The 15,326-nt window shown below is 56.2% G+C and overlaps 9 protein-coding genes across 9 annotated transcripts; 5 read left to right on the top strand and 4 right to left on the bottom strand.

Moving 5' to 3' along the window:
• The first annotated feature begins 33 nt into the window (after positions 1–33).
• Positions 34–759, top strand: BO97DRAFT_405060 (uncharacterized protein). The gene is made up of 2 exons (XM_025695099.1): positions 34–305; positions 367–759. Exons 1-2 carry the CDS (start codon positions 75–77, stop codon positions 721–723), a joined length of 588 nt encoding a protein of 195 aa, XP_025552347.1. The 5' UTR covers positions 34–74; the 3' UTR covers positions 724–759.
• Positions 633–1,846, top strand: BO97DRAFT_405059 (S-adenosyl-L-methionine-dependent methyltransferase). Its single transcript, XM_025695098.1, has 2 exons — positions 633–758; positions 995–1,846. Exon 2 carries the CDS (start codon positions 1,106–1,108, stop codon positions 1,715–1,717), a length of 612 nt encoding a protein of 203 aa, XP_025552346.1. The 5' UTR covers positions 633–758; positions 995–1,105; the 3' UTR covers positions 1,718–1,846.
• A 67-nt stretch (positions 1,847–1,913) lies between these two features.
• BO97DRAFT_45025 (class I SAM-dependent methyltransferase) lies at positions 1,914–3,407 on the top strand. Its single transcript, XM_025698914.1, has 2 exons — positions 1,914–2,255; positions 2,525–3,407. Exons 1-2 carry the CDS (start codon positions 2,109–2,111, stop codon positions 3,248–3,250), a joined length of 873 nt encoding a protein of 290 aa, XP_025552345.1. The 5' UTR covers positions 1,914–2,108; the 3' UTR covers positions 3,251–3,407.
• Positions 3,372–4,700, bottom strand: BO97DRAFT_413641 (uncharacterized protein; the record flags this gene model as incomplete). The annotated part of the gene is made up of 3 exons (XM_025696303.1): positions 3,372–3,810; positions 3,886–4,400; positions 4,485–4,700. The coding sequence occupies 3 exons, from the start codon at positions 4,698–4,700 to the stop codon at positions 3,372–3,374; spliced, it is 1,170 nt and encodes a 389-aa protein (XP_025552344.1).
• Positions 4,701–5,181: 481 nt separating this feature from the next.
• Positions 5,182–8,168, top strand: BO97DRAFT_405055 (nonribosomal peptide synthetase TdiA). The gene has a single exon (XM_025695097.1). It carries the CDS (start codon positions 5,199–5,201, stop codon positions 8,142–8,144), a length of 2,946 nt encoding a protein of 981 aa, XP_025552343.1. The 5' UTR covers positions 5,182–5,198; the 3' UTR covers positions 8,145–8,168.
• An 18-nt stretch (positions 8,169–8,186) lies between these two features.
• Positions 8,187–9,364, bottom strand: BO97DRAFT_45016 (uncharacterized protein). Its single transcript, XM_025698913.1, has one exon. It carries the CDS (start codon positions 9,222–9,224, stop codon positions 8,514–8,516), a length of 711 nt encoding a protein of 236 aa, XP_025552342.1. The 5' UTR covers positions 9,225–9,364; the 3' UTR covers positions 8,187–8,513.
• Positions 9,365–9,678: 314 nt separating this feature from the next.
• Positions 9,679–10,047, top strand: BO97DRAFT_423881 (uncharacterized protein; the record flags this gene model as incomplete). Its single annotated transcript, XM_025696928.1, has 1 exon — positions 9,679–10,047. The coding sequence occupies one exon, from the start codon at positions 9,679–9,681 to the stop codon at positions 10,045–10,047; it is 369 nt and encodes a 122-aa protein (XP_025552341.1).
• Positions 10,048–10,294: 247 nt separating this feature from the next.
• On the bottom strand, positions 10,295–11,302 carry BO97DRAFT_450617 (glycoside hydrolase family 11 protein). Its single transcript, XM_025698933.1, has 2 exons — positions 10,880–11,302; positions 10,295–10,805 (listed from the first exon to the last, which is right to left on the bottom strand). The coding sequence occupies exons 1-2, from the start codon at positions 11,248–11,250 to the stop codon at positions 10,409–10,411; spliced, it is 768 nt and encodes a 255-aa protein (XP_025552340.1). The 5' UTR covers positions 11,251–11,302; the 3' UTR covers positions 10,295–10,408.
• A 1,448-nt stretch (positions 11,303–12,750) lies between these two features.
• Positions 12,751–13,481, bottom strand: BO97DRAFT_405054 (uncharacterized protein). The gene is made up of 2 exons (XM_025695096.1): positions 13,257–13,481; positions 12,751–13,173 (listed from the first exon to the last, which is right to left on the bottom strand). Exons 1-2 carry the CDS (start codon positions 13,423–13,425, stop codon positions 12,884–12,886), a joined length of 459 nt encoding a protein of 152 aa, XP_025552339.1. The 5' UTR covers positions 13,426–13,481; the 3' UTR covers positions 12,751–12,883.
• Positions 13,482–15,326: the final 1,845 nt, after the last annotated feature.

Genomic DNA, 15,326 nt, shown 5'->3' with positions numbered 1-15,326 from the left:
TGAAACTAATCTTCGCGACAATCTTGCCATCTACCCACTTTTGCCCACTTCTCCCCTCCCCCCCCCTGTTCACCATGGCCTCGCGCATCGAAGCCCTGGCCACGACCATCGCCGACTCGGCCCAGCAACTACGAACCCTGCTAGCGCAGCACGGAATTGACGAGCCCTCGTTCGCGGCCGCCTGTCCTCCGTCGCTGGCGCTGCCCCGGCCCGTCGAGGCCGCGCGCAACGCCCTCGTGCACGCCGCGTGCGAGATCCAGGATCTGCTGCTCGACCCGGCCGATCTCCTACGGTCCTATGCCATTGTGCGCCCACTCTCATTATCCCCCTAAATTGCAACTACTGAATCAATGGAACCGAATCAAGCACGCCCATCTCATTGCCCTGCACTTCATCCAGCAGTTCAACATCGCGCAACTGGTCCCTCCCGCCGGAACCATCTCCTTTGCCGCCCTATCTGCGCAATGTCACGTCCCCGAAGCCGACGTCCGGCGCCTCCTCCGCCACGCCATGACAATTCGCGTCTTCGACGAGCCCGCTGAGAACGAAGTCGCCCACACGCGCGCCAGCATGCTCCTGCGCCAGGAAGGGTTCCACGGCTGGATTGGCTCGACCTGCGCGAATAGCTGGCCCGGCGCGACCAGGGTATATAGTGCCCAGCGCCAGCACGCCGGCTCATCTCGGCTAACCCGGGTGTTATTGCATAGACTATCGAAGCGTTGAAGCGTTTTCCCGGTTCCGAGGAACCGAATGAGTCGGTCAGTATAGACCCCCATTTTTCACCTTTCCAAACATCATGTCACGCACAACAAGATCCCTTATCCAAGAAGCTGAAAGGAAAGGGGGGTCTGGGGGTTCTACCCCAGAAAGCCCACCCTGTGCCAGAATAGCAGCGCTCTGGGGGAGAACCCCCAGACCCCCTTTCTTTCAGCTTCCTGGATAGCACCACGCAGGCAAAATGCCGCGTCGGAAGAAAGATACTGACACAACATAGGGCTTCGCGCTGGCCAACAACGGCCTTGCGCTCTACGAGGTCCTCTCGCAGTCGCCCGCGCGCGCGGCCACCTTCGCAGCCAGCAAGCGCGGCTACGCGTCCGGGGCCGCCATGGGCCCCGCGGCGCTGGTCGCGACCGTTCACCCGGCCCTGGCCACCCTCCCGGCAGATAACGTGGTCGTCGACGTCGGCGGCGCGCAGGGCGACATCAGCTTCGCGCTGGCAGCCGCGTTCCCGCACCTGCGCTTCGTGGTGCAGGATCTGCCGGGCGTGATAGCTCGCGCGAAGGAGAAGCCCGCAGCAACAGAAGCGAAAGGGCGAGTCGAGTTCCAAGTGCACGACTTCTTCACCCCTCAACCGATCACCCCCGGCGCGCGCGTCTACTACCTCCGCCACGTCCTCCACAACTGGGGTGACCAGCATGCGGTGCAGATTCTGCGGCAGCTGCGTCCGGGGCTGCGTCCGGGGGCGCGTGTGCTTATTCACGACCACGTGCTTGAACGATACCCGGCGCAAGAGCCGATGTGGAAGCGCAGACTTACCAGTGCCATGGATCTGAATATGCTGCAGCTCCTTAATGCGCGAGAGAGGGACGAGGAGCAGTGGCGCGGACTCTTCCGGGAGGCGGACGAGCGGTTTCGCTGGGTTGGGGTCCGAAGGGCGGAGGGGAGTGCGTTGGCGGTTGTTGAGGTGGTCTGGGATGAGAATCCTGATGATTCCTAGTCAAATGATAGGCAGAGTCTCTTGATACGAGCTCCGCGAATTGAGCAGGGATGTTCGCTTTCAGTACGGAGTACTCCGTAATTTGATGGGCATCCGACGGAGGCCGGGAGGGAGGCGTTGCGTGGTGTCGGAGTGGCGTGCATTAGGTGCATTAGCAAGCTAGGGCTAAGCTTCCCACGCTAAATGCTCTCGTCAGCACTAATTGACTTACCCCTCCTTGGCTACAATAACATGGCAGGCTTGCATTCATTTGCTTTTTGATTACGCCGAATCCCCCTTGGCAATTAACTCTCACAGCGATATACGACCGACCATTGTCCTGTTTCATTCATTCTCTAGCTCATCCATCAACCCAGACACTGAGTCCAGCCAAGACATAATCTCAGCCACCATGTCCACCACCGACACCGCAACCACCACCACCAAACCGGCCTGGTACCAAACCAGCGTCACAGCCATCGACCCGGTCGCGCAGTCCCTGCTGGAGGATTACAGCGGGCTCGCACCCGAAGAGGTCCTCCCGCATGTCTTAGCTCTGGTAAGCATTCCTACCCCTACGCCCCAACACTATCTCCGAATCCCCCATTGTTTCACGCAGAGACAAGCCCCCTCATCCCTCAAGCCACCCCAGTCCCTAAAGCACATTAAAAACCGTCCCGGACGAGAACCCCGGGACCACTTTTCCCTTCAGCTTCCCAAGCACCTCAATCCTTAACCACGGGTTGTATAGCGCATCCGGGGGAGAACCCCCGGACCCCCCTTCCTTTCGGCTTCCCAGACCAACTCCCCACTAATGAAATTAAACAGAGAGATGAAGCCTTCAGCATCTTCCCATACCCCTGCATCGGACAAATGCGGTTCCTAAGCTGCCACCTCGCCCGCCTCCCCTTCTACCCACAAGTCCTGGCACGCCTCCGCGCCTCCCCAGCCAACGGCTTCCTGGACGCAGGATGCTGCGTCGGCCAAGAGCTGCGCCACCTAGTGCACTCCGCCTCGATCCCGGCGTCCCAGCTGCACGGCTTCGACCTGGAACCCGGGTTCTTCGAGCTGGGCTACAAGCTCTTCCGCGACAATGCGGAGACGTTCCCCGCGACATTTGTGAGCGGGGATCTAGGGGCGTCGGATGAGGACTGGACGGCGGGCGAGATCGTGAGTAAGGTGAAGGGTAAGGTCGACGTCGTTTGGGCTGGCTCGTTGCTGCATTTCTGGGACTACGAGGGTCAGCTCCGTGGCGTGGAGCGGTTGATCGGTTTGACGCGGGGTGGACCGGGGACGGTTGTCTGTGGGCGCCAGATGGGGAGTACCGTTGCTGGCGTGTATGAGTTGACTGGGTTGATGGATAAGACCATGCACTACCGCCATGATGTGGGCAGTTTGCAGCGCTTTTGGCGCGAGGTGGAAGCGAGGACGGGGACGAAGTGGGAGGTGCAGGCTGAGTTGGAGGTCGGGGAGACTACGACCAAGATGCGGAATATGAGCTTTGTGGATGATAATGCTAGGGTCATTTGGTGGTGTGCTACCAGGGTGCAGTGAGTGTTTTCTTGCATGGGAATTGGAAATCATGAGTATGACCAGGACATGAGAATGGGAATAAAGGTATCTGTCTCCTGGCTAGGTTTTCATAGATACTGTGTGTGCGGTATGTCGATATGTACTACCGGATATCCACATCCATCTTCACCATGATCCCATTCGTCGACACGAGGTCTCCCCCGCGTGCCCAATCTTCGGGATCCTTGGAGGCGCAGCTGGTGGTGGTGAAGTGGCCCATCTGCAGCTGTTCGGTGCTGCTGCTGGCCTCGTCCTCGAGGCGCCGGCGTGCGGCCCGCGCCGCTGCCGTCGAGGCATGGCTGCGGGAGTGGTAGGCATTCCCGCCCGTGCCCCCGGCCGTCCAGCTCTTGGAGCCGCGGAACTTCTTGCTGAATGCCACGCGGAAGCCCGAGGCGATGGGTACCGCGGTCGCGCACACGATGGCCACGTTCAGCTGGATGACGTCCAGCAGCTCGAAGGGCGCCGCCGCGTAGGTGAAGTCCGAGTGCAGGTTCGTGGCCGTGTAGAGGACGGCGACGCGGGCGACGGCCGATACGACGGCGCTGCGGAGTAAGGTTAGGGTTACATCTACTGGGAGGAGATTTGGGTAGAGGGGAGGGGAGGGGGAATGTACATACATGAATCCGACCGAGAACACGATCATGAGTCCCGTTTTGCGGGCCAGCGGCATCTGCAGCGTGGCGATGGTGGCGATGGGCAGCACCAGGATCGCGACATCGGAGACCAGGTCCAGAATCAGCGGCAGGGCATCGGCGGTGGTGGTGTTGCGACAAGTGCCGTGCATCGTCGACTGTGGGTCGAAGCGTTCCCAGTAATAACTGGCTGGCACGCACGATAGCATGTACGAAATGGTGGAGCCGATGGCCCACAGCACCACGTACACCATGTTAGTCCACCAGAAGATGCGCAGCCAGATCTGCTGCACGATGAACAGCCGCCGGTAGTAGAGCAGCAGGGCCACCTTGGTGGCCAGCATCGAGGGCCCGTTGAAGGTGGCTGTGAGCCACACGCACAGGAAGATCCATTTCAGGGCATGCAGCGACGGATCCTCCAAGTTGACGCGGAAGAGGTGGTATCCCAGTCCATAGTGCACCGCGACTATGGTGGCGATTGACACCACATTGGCGAAGAGCTAGAGGCAGAGAAGAGGGGTCAGTATTTTAGATGAGCCCGTGTATGCAGAGCTGCGAAAGAAAACAGATGAAATGAAACGTACGACGGCCAAGACTAGCCAATAGTCCTCCTGCATGGGGCGTTTGTGGATGCGCCATTGGGCCCAGATACGCAGCATCACGCCCAGATTGCCAAGCACCAACATGGTGACACTGAGGCCCAATACCACCGGTTGGAGGGACTGCGACCACTCCGCCAACTCCGCCGCGCTTAGCGTCGAAGAGTGGGTGGTGGACGACGAGGACATCGTCTCCGACATGGTGACGGTGTTCGGATCGTAGACAAAAAAGAAAAAAGATAAGAGAATGACAATAGAAAGAGAAGGGAAGGGAGGACAATCGTCAGATCGTCAAGATCCTCTCAACAATCCAACAAAGCGCATTGTCCGCGAGGAGGCACTCGGTCGCTGATAAATAACCCTCAGTGCCTCCTGATGGTGGCCAGACTGATCCTGGGGACAGGGATACTGTTCCCTGTGCTGCACTGCGCACTAGACTACTAGTTAGTTAGTTCCAATCTCCCATGCGAAGAGGAGAAAGGCAACTGGCCCACTTCTCCGCCCCTGCGTCGGCCCTAATACAGTTTCTGCACGAGTGAGATTTGTGCGTACTTGCTGGCGCCATCCCCAGAATGCCTCGTCCGATAAGACAAGCCTCGCAAATCTGCGATGCGGTGCTTAGCTCGGCAACTCCGCCCATAAAAATGCACCCAAGCGCCATAGGATTTTTCTCAAATTGTCGCTCGAATCCCTCTCATCATGTTACTGCATCCTGCTCCTTCACCTGCCGCCTTGGGACTGGGCAAAGACCAGGTTCGGAGCTGCACTTCAGAAGTCGTCGGTGAGAGCCTGCCCCCACGCGAGGTTACCAGCCTGCTCGAGCTTCTGCAGCGAGCTGCAACCACCTCTGCAGGCATCACCTTTTACAAGACGTTGGGGTCTGCTGCAGAGTCTGCAGAGCCTACAGAGTGGCTCTCTTACCAGCAACTGCTTGACCAGGCCCGTCATGATGCGCACTGGCTGCAAACCTCGGTGTCGAACCTGCAGCGGGACACGGTGTTTCTGCTGCATTTCGACACCCACGAGGAGAACATCCGCTGGTTCTGGGCCTGCACAGTCGCGGGCTATTTGCCTTGTATTGTTCCCAAGTTCGCGGTTTCGACCGACCGTCGCATTGCCCAGGCCGAACATATCCTCCGGCTGCTGGATAGCCCGGTGTTGCTCACCAATGGCCGCATGGCGTGTGCATTCCAGGGCATCGACACCCCACGTTTGTACCGCGTCGATCAGCAAACCGCATTGACCACCTCCCCACCGGCCTCCACTCCACTCCCACTGGATCGTAATCAGCGGACTGACGATCTCGGAGCCCTGATGCTCACCTCTGGCAGCACCGGCTTCTCCAAAGCCGTGTGTCTCCGCCAGCCGCAGATGCTGGCCGCAGTGGCCGGAAAAGCCGCGCACTGCGGGGCGACCTCGCAGGACGTCTTCCTCAGCTGGATCGCGCTCGACCACGTCGTCAACCTGGTCGAAATGCACCTCCACGCCATGTGGCTGGGCGCCCATCAAATCCAGGTGGCTACTGAGCTGGTGGTGGCCGAGCCGCGCTGCTTCCTCCACCTGGTCGATCGCCATCGTGTCTCGCTCAGCTTTGCCCCCAATTTCTTCCTGGCCCTGCTATGCGAGCGCGTCTGTCGACCCACACCGGAGCAGGAAGCTCAGCCCGCCCCGACCTGGGACCTCTCATGTCTGCGCTGCGTATTCTCCGGCGGCGAGGCCACCGTGCGACAGATGGCGGTGCAGCTCCTTCGCGCGCTGGAGCCCTACGGCGCCCGACCCTTCATCCGCGCGGGCTATGGCTTGACCGAGTCGTGCGCGGGCATGGTTTGGGACCTGGTCGATCACACCGTCGACGGCCTCCACGACGCGGCAGGCGAGTTCATGTGCTGCGGCCTGCCCATTCCCGGGGTGGAGATGCGCGTGCTGCGTGAGACCGACGAGAGCGAGGCGGCCGCGGGCGAGGAGGGCATGCTGCAGCTGCGCGGCGCCGTGCTATTCAACCAATACTACCGGGATGAAGCCGCCACGCGTGCGGCCTTCACGTCCGACGGCTGGTTCATCACGGGGGACAACGCCTACCTGGACGAGCATGGTCAGCTGTACATCACGGGCCGCACCAAGGACACGCTCTTGCTCAACGGACTGACCATCTTCGCCGTCGAGGTCGAGCACAGCCTTGAGCAGGCACGCATCCCCGGTCTGACCCCGAGCTTCACGCTTGTCTTCGCCCATCGGCCCCCCGGGGCCCTTACAGAGTCCTACTGCGTGGTGTACCTGCCCAGCTACGCTCCGGACGACGCCGCGGCCCGCGTGGCCACCACCGAAGCCATCGAGCGCATCGCCAGCCTGGTCGTGCACGTCAAGCCAGCCGCCACGCTGCCCCTGCCACGCAGCTACTTCGAAAAAACCTCCCTGGGCAAGCTCTCCCGAGCACACTTCCGTCGCCTCTTCGAGTCCGGCGCTCTCAATCACGAGCGCGAAACCCACGAGAACAGCATCCAAGCGCACCGGCAAGCGCACCGCCAGGCGCCCTCCTCGCCGACCGAGCAAGCAATCCTCACCCTCGTCTGCACGCGCCTGAACGCGGACCCGGACTCCGTCAGCGTGACCACCAACCTCTTCAGCCTGGGCCTGTCCTCGCTGGACTTCTACACCGTCACACAGGACCTGCACCAGACATTCGGGGTAGTCTTCACGCTCCCAGACCTCCTCATGGACCCGACGGTCGCCGGCCTCGCGCGGCGTCTTGCCACCAAGCAACCCAGCCCTACCCCGTCCGCCTCTCCGCACCCCAACACCACACACTCCTATGACCCCGTCGTCCCCCTCCAACACACCGGCCCCAAAACCCCCTTATGGCTCGTCCACCCCGCCTCAGGCAACGTTCTCATCTTTGCCAACCTCGCACGAGCCTTCCACGACCGCCCCATCTACGCCTTCCGCTCCCGCGGCGTACAGCCAGGCGAGCCACTCTTCACCAGCATCACTGAGATGGCAACCACCTACGCGGCAGCCATGAAACGCACGCAACCCTCCGGACCCTACGCACTAGCCGGCTACTCACTAGGCAGCAGCATCGCCTTCGAGATCGCGAAGCACCTCGAATCCACCGGCGAGGAAGTGCGCTTCCTAGGCGCGCTCGACGGACCGCCCGACATCGCCCCGTTAGTCGGCCAGTTAACCTGGACCGAGGCGCTGGTGATGATCGGATACTTCTACGAGCTGATCTCCGAAGCCAGGTGCGTGGTTCTCATGCCTGAGTTACGCGATGTGGATCCCGAGGTCGCGTTGGATGTGATCTTGGGCGAGGGGGACACGGCTCGGTTGAGGGCGTTGCGCTTGGATAGGAGGGAGCTGAAACATGTTACGGACGTCACGGCGGGGTTCTCGCGCGCCGCCGGCAAGTATACGCCCGTCGGCAGCGTGGCGGCGCCTGTCGATGTCTTCGCTGTTGATCCCCTGCTCACTGTCACTGACTCGCGCGAGGTCTGGGTGGACCGGTACCTCGCGCAGTGGAAGGCGTTGTCTCGATCGGACATGGTGGTGCATCAGTGCCAGGGACGGCATGCGGATATGCTGGGGTCGCGGTATGTCAATGGGCTGCAGTTGGTGCTGAGGCGGGTGTTGGAGGAGAGAGGCGTCTAGGCTGCATACCATACTAGCGGAGGCATTCTGGGGGAGAACCCCCAGACCCCCCTTTCTTTCAGCTTCCTGGTTAGGCGTACATGGGCTGGTAGAGGTGTTTGAGGAAGGTTCCCCGCTAGGGAAATCTTTCGTGGCGTGTTGCTGTGCTTGGAGAGATGAAAAGAAGGGGGGTCTGGGGGTTCTCCCCCAGAACGATACTGGCAGAGTGTAAACTTGTGTCTCGCTCGCTCTGTTTTATATATGACCTGAACGGTTGTGGAATTTGTCATGACTTGTGAGGATAGCATTTTCAGAACTTGAACGGAAGAAAATTGATTGTTGATGTGATAGTCACTAATCGCTACCTCTATCTCTCTCCATGAATAAATTCTAATCGGCGCTCTCCATTGCTCGGTGCAGACTCTCCCGCACATAGGCGCGGTTCTTTTCCCTCGCGTTGGATCGATATCGCTCCGACATGAGACGTAACGGCGACACGCATTGGAACGGGCCCGCTCGCTTGGACATGAAGCGGAAGATGGCCGTCATGCCTGCCAGGGAGCCCACGTCGGCGACCCGCTCGATCGTCGCATTATCCCCCTGTCTACTGAAGTCGACGATGCGGGCTGCCAGCCCGGCGGCGATGGCTGTGGCCATGGAGGTGCCGCTCTCGCGCCGCTGGGGGTCGGCGGGGTGTTCCAGGTCCTCTCCCAGGATGGCAAAATTGTTCTCCCGCTCGCGGGGTTCCGGATTGAAGGAAGAAGCCTGGTCGTCGGCGTTGGTTGAGAACATGCACATGGTTCTGAAGCTGTGACGTGCTGGGAAAGGGACGCTGCCCCGATTGCCCCAATTTGACGCGGCGGCGAAAATCAGGGCCCCGGCATCGCTGGCCTTTTCCACGGCACGTTGGAGTACGGTTAATTGAGTGCATGGCCGAACTAGGTGGTGGGCTTGGAGATGTCGCAGACGTGGTCGCGCAACCAAAATGGGAAGACCGTCTGAACCGAGTTGTTCGAGCAGCTCTGGAGCCCGATAGTTGGAGTTGTGATATTTGGGACTTGGAGCCAGTATTTGAGAGACAAAGCCTGGAATGTGTTCCATGGGGGATGCGCCACGATGCGTCGTCAACACAGGTTCGCACCCCAGCACATTAGAAACAGGCGCCTTGTCCAACCCCGAGTCTGCATCCTTTCGTCCATCAATCCATTTATTTTCTCATCGACTCACGCAACGGCACGCTGCCGAAGGAGCTTACACTAACAGCTACTAACCCAAATGCCAAGAATAAATTTTACAAGCTGCCTGTGCAGATGGCCAGCACCAGTTTGAGCTTCATTCACTAACTTGCCGCAAAAGCCTCTTTGCTAAGTCTTGAAGCTGCAGTGAGACAGAATCCCAACAATTCCGAAATGGCACGAACAAATGCAGAGCATCTAGGTCGGGTCTACTCTATTACCAGCAAATGGGCAAGCTTCGTTTGCGTATCACGAGATGTTCAGGGCCAGGAACGCCAGATCCAGAGTGATGTATTTCGTGCAATACGTGGGGTCTGATGATGTCTCGGGCCGAGAGTGCACTACTAGCCATTCTCAACCTTGCAGACGACGAGGAAAGTATATTGGAGCCGATTTACAACATGTTGCAACTTTCAATCATGCACCGACACTTCGTGGGCTTTGCCCAGAGTCGAAGCATTGACGTACCAGAGGAGCGAAGAGATGAGAGCGGCTCCGGATTGATGTGTCCTGTTTGTGACAAGCTGTATGGCGCTGTGGATGGTGTTAGTCGCTTCTTTTGTCCGTACGATGAGGAGGAAGATGATGAGCAGCTACAGTGGGATGACTGGCCTAGTTACTGGGAGCATCAGGTGCAGGCGGGGCATGTGGTGTGTCATGATGCGGAGACTTTGACTATTTCTGAGTGAGCCGTTCGAGAGAGAAGTTGGTCTGTCATTCGTGCATTTGTGATAATAAATGTCCTCTGCATCCCAGTCTTATAATTGATTCTAAGCATATGCTCGATTCAAACGGCTCAGACAAGGACCATAGCCGCTCAAGATACTCAAACACCAACAACACTTTATTCCAATAATCAATGGACCTTTTATAATACAAGAAGCCGAATCAGCTGCGAGAGAAGAGAATTGAGCACAAGATGTGCTGCCACTTGAGGTAGAAAGTTGAGTCCACGCCAGGGGACACACTACAGATGCCATCCACAACAGTAATCGTCCAAGAGTGTGGAGAGTGCCCATAACGGCCAGCCCCAGGCAGTCCCCGAGCTCCTTACTCAACCTTGAAGTTCAGATACCCCTTCCCAGAGAATCCTTCCAAGGTGACCATCTGAAATATCGGAGTTCCCGGGTCGAGCCCCATTTCCTTCCAGCGCCGAAAATGCGCGGCCACGTCGACGGTGCCAGAGGTGCGGTGGGAGCGACGGACGGACCAGTGCTGGTCGAAGTTGGTCACTCCGTAGATCTTCGGCACGTTTCTGTAAGGCAGACTGTAGACATCGTAGAGACCGCCATCGCTGTTGACCTGGCCGAGGATATGTCCGTTGCCCGGGGTGCCGCTGCCGTGCGACTCCACGATGTACCACTCGGTGACGGGGTTCAGGGTCCAGCCGTAGATGGCCAGGGTCCAGTCTCCCTCTGCAGTAAAGTAGCCGTCCCACGTCAAGGATCTGGAGGTTGTTCATCATGAGTCTTCGTCGAAAGCGGCGGGGTAGGCTGAGCATGTGGACCTTTGTGAACTTACCGCGGGTTGCCGCCTCTGTAGCCCTTGCCCCCGAGGAACTCGGTCTTCGCGGACCACCCGAGCTCAAACTGGCCGGTCGTCGGGTATTCGGTGTATCCCACGTCTGCACCGTTGGCGTTGTACAGCGAGTAGTAGAAGCCCGCGGCGTCGATGCCGTCTTTTCTGGTGCTTATGATGGTGCTGCGCTTGGAGACGTCCGAAGTTGCGTTGAAGTCGGTCTGGTTGCCAATGATTTCGCGGATCCACTGAAGACGCTCGGGCGATAGAGCGTCGCGCGGCATAGGTGGAACAGTCGTAGCGACTGTAAGCATACAGGCCACAGCCGATAGGACTGGCAGAGCCATGCGCAGCTGGCTGAGAAAAGACACCATGATGAGTGGATGGACAGGTTCGGTGAAGAATGAGGTTGTCTTGTGCTTTTCAATTGAGAACTGAGTCTTGGTGGCCGGTGAATGTTGCCTCTTAACAGAGTATTTATACATCCATGCTTGTTCCTGGCAGGGGGTCGGTCACATCGTATGATGATTTCTCTGCTTCTCTTGTACCTTCCTCGCTTAGCTTGTCCGCAGAGGTTATGTGTTGTAGCAGGATGAAACCGAGTGTCGATACATGATCTTCACAGCGACCGCGGTTGTCATTCTTGTTAATCACTCCGTCCTTGTGCTCAATATATGCATTGTAATCATTCCATGTGATTGGGTGATATCACTTCAGCGGTGATATCCGATGACCAGGCTGAATCTAGAACATAGTGAAATGAGACGTGAAAATCCTCGTGCCCCACTGTCTAGTCTGGGCACCGGTATTCCTATACTGCGAAGAGTTATCAAGCCGTTGAGCCACAGTATGCAGACTCAGGCTAGCCCTGGACCCTTTTTCTATTTTCTTCTAAGGTTCACGCTAGTCGGGAGTAGAAACAGCTAGTCTCAACTTCTAATTGAGCAGCCTTGTCAAGAAATTGCAGCGGCATACTGCCAGGAGCATCTGCCGAAACGAAATGACCAAAACTTCAAGTGGCACCATGTTCGAAGCTACTCTACAGGGCTGACCATAATACCATTCCACAAGATAGTGCACAAGTCTCAAAGCACTCGTACATGGCGTCTGACTGTTGCGACACTTTTGACAGCAAGGCAGCTCTTGACTTGCCGGAAAGCAGTCCAGGACCACTGGAGAGACCCTGACTGAAGGCTGAATTTGGCCCAAACACTCAAATCTTACAACAAGCTCGCTTCCCCTGTCCCAAGCCGAGGCTGAAATCCGGTTGCCAGATATCCCGGTGAGAGATTTGGTTTTAGGGCGTTATCCTTGGACAAAAAGGCTTTGTTCGGTAGGACTGGCCGGGCCCACAGTTGCCGTCCCATCGCAACGGGACGGCAATCGGCAGGGTCCCTTCCCCACCCACACACCAGGGCTCAGGGACTGAGTTGGAGACCGAAGGCGGAGAGCACAGGGGAGTGTGTGATTCCCTGAACCGATCTTATTAGTGGAAGAAAAGCCTGTCACCAATCAATGTAGTGTCGCATGTTTTCGTCATGTGAATAAATATATGCTCTCAGATTTTGGTGCCGCGTATAGCAGGACGGATAGGTAATACTAATGAAAATATATTTTGGAACAAAAAGAAATAGCTGAAGAACTATTTCTCTTATTTATATGAGATTCTTTAGTACTAGCCGCGCAAATACTTTTTGTGTAAAATTATATGTCCACGCTCCTACACGCGATATGTCTCCACAACCAATGTCTAAGGCCATTTTAACCAGACTACACAACCTGATCTCTACAGCTTAATGTCTACAAGCCCTGGTTACTGTTCTGCTGCTTTTATTCTGATTAAAAAGATTTAGTCTTTTAGGATAACTAAATAGAGCCTTTGTTCAACATCTTAACAGCTAGTATAACAATTATTACTTATAGTCCTGGTACCCTTGGTCGGGAGGGGCCTACTACTATCAAGAAAGCCTAATAGATATGTATAAGGCCCCAAGTCCTGTCTCAGTTTCATACCGCACTTTGCACAAATAGCTTCGTACTGACCAGCCCCTGCTCAATTCCCTCACCGGCCCAATACAGCCTTCTTGGCTCCGCGGCGCTCTCATTAAACGCCCACAGCTGCTCTCCGTTCAGCATGAAGAACCCATCATCCGAGACTCCCCAACCTGTCAACGTGTCGACAGCCTCGGGCTCTGCCTGGGGTTGGATGATCCAAGCAACCGAGGTCTCATCGGCGAGCACGGCCAGTGCCTGACCGTAGGGCCCGTAGCCGATGGTGCCGTCTCTGTAAGGAGATACTATAATTACCAGTATGAAAAGTGATCAATAGCTGTACGTAATAGGTAGGTAGTTGGTACAGGAGGAACAAGTGGAAGCTTACGCGTTAATATAGTTTCTGTGGTGCCGTCGTAGATACCCCAACCATCGGTGGTCAGTACCGAGTTGTCAAGGGTGGAGATTAGGGTGAAATTGGCAGGAAACGAGGTGGTTGTGGACGCAGCTGAGGCAATAATGCCAGATATGGCCAAGAGGGATTGGTTGTATCTCATGTTTATAGCTGGGAGGGAGTTGTTTGATTGAATGGGGGTATGTTTCAAAATGGTAGTAGTGTGGTGAAATGATATCCTGAGATGGAAAGGCGAGGGGGCTCTTTATACTTATCTTTGGCAAATTCCAGTTTGTGCTATTGGATACCCCATAGCCAAAAATAGCTGTCTTCTAATACGTAAGGCCGGCCACCGGCCCGTCTGATGTCTTCCTTGACTGGCGATGTGGGACGCCTAAGCTGACTGCTGATCTTTTGATAACTGCTGTGGAGTATCTGAGTATATAATTGGGTCATGACAAACTTAACGGCCGTTCCGCGTACCTAGTTGAGTTTCGTTACATTTCAACAATTGTGGCTATTTACAATTATCAGATGTGAAAGTCTTCAAGAATCTCACTTTGGGCTGCCTACGGTCCCAGCTATGGGGCAAAGAGTCAGGTGACTCATGACTGGTGCTAATAGGTTATCATAAACACCGATTGCTTGTGCTTCATGCTTACCCAGGTGAGCACCCCAATTAGAGTTGGATAGAATAGGTGATCGTGAACTGTTGCACTTTACGCTGGTGTTTAAGACTGATATTAGTGAGGTAAACGGGCTATAATATAAATTTAGATTGCTTGTCTGCCACCCTATTTCTCCTTTCGCAAAAGATTGGATCGCTGTCACTCAACATCACTACTCCAGCTCACCTCAGCCTAGCCTCTCCGCGTGACCTCCCAGCTGACTGATCGGCCATTAGAAAAATAGCAACTGCACACAACTGTCTCGCGCCTTTACAGGCATGGATCCCCCATTGTCTGGCAGTGCGAGCCGAGCTGAGCGAGCCTCGAATTTTCGAGCTGCCCCTGTGATGTCTTTAAATAAGTCTTAGTATCAGAAATAAACAATATAAGCAATTATCCAGTTTTTAAACTATACTATAGTTAAGTAGAAAAAGTTTTCTCAACCTGACTATCAACCTGATAGTAGGAATAAAAGTTCTAATTAACCTGACCTGACCAGGCTACTAACCAATCTAGCCGCAAGCAAGATTTTGATAACAATGTGATGTTCGCTAAGGTATAGACACTAAGCCAGATATGTCACACTGCTTCAATGCGTGAGCTGCACCAGGGGACACAGCGCTGTCCACTCTGTCATCAGCCTTGAAGAAGCGACGAAGAATGGCACGAAACTCGGCTTGGCTTTATCCTCGACTCTGGTGTCTGGTGAAAGAAACCATTCGGCTATAAAGGTCACTTGACTCAGGACCGGTCTTGATTCTGGTCTTGATCAGCGTATCGTTGACAATGGATGCACTGAATTGCGCATATCAGACCAGCGGGTGACAGTCATTCCTCCCACGTTTTCAGTTCATTATTCCCAAGTCACAAGCCAATCTATATCTCCCAAAGGGAAAGAAAGTGGCGCTGCCTGTTTTCAGGTGCCTCCTCCAGCGTCGAAGCTATAGACGTGCAGATTATCCGCTTGTTGCGAGGTAAGCCCGCCTCGGTGTTCACGGCCGTGTGCGCTACGGTTTGGGATGCGGATGCCCTGTATGTGAGGTCCCTGGGCGCCGACCGCGTGTTTGATCCCCAGAATGCACGGGTCGTGTAAAAGGTTCTTGCATCTGTTGAACAGGACGGTTGGCAACTCGGGTATGGCTTCCTGGCGACCGGGGAGCTGGCGTTATAACAGGCGGTGCTGAAGGCGTTTCATAGGGAGGGAGGTCAAGATGTGGGACAACAGTCAACATTGCGTCGATGCCTAGGATTACCCCAGCTGCGAAGGTGGAGGATGGCGTGGAGACGACTCTTGTGATCCCGGCGATGTTGAGGAGAAGAGGCTGGAGCAGTTCCGGTACTAGATGGAGACGTGGCTGTGGGAGAACCCGGCCATGGGGATTGGGTCCATCAGGCC

This window comes from Aspergillus homomorphus, assembly GCF_003184865.1.
Source record: "Aspergillus homomorphus CBS 101889 unplaced genomic scaffold BO97scaffold_14, whole genome shotgun sequence".
NCBI classification, from domain to species: domain Eukaryota; kingdom Fungi; phylum Ascomycota; class Eurotiomycetes; order Eurotiales; family Aspergillaceae; genus Aspergillus; species Aspergillus homomorphus.
The sequence above is the reverse complement of the archived record's forward strand: the minus strand, read 5'-3'. Positions and strand labels throughout refer to the sequence as shown.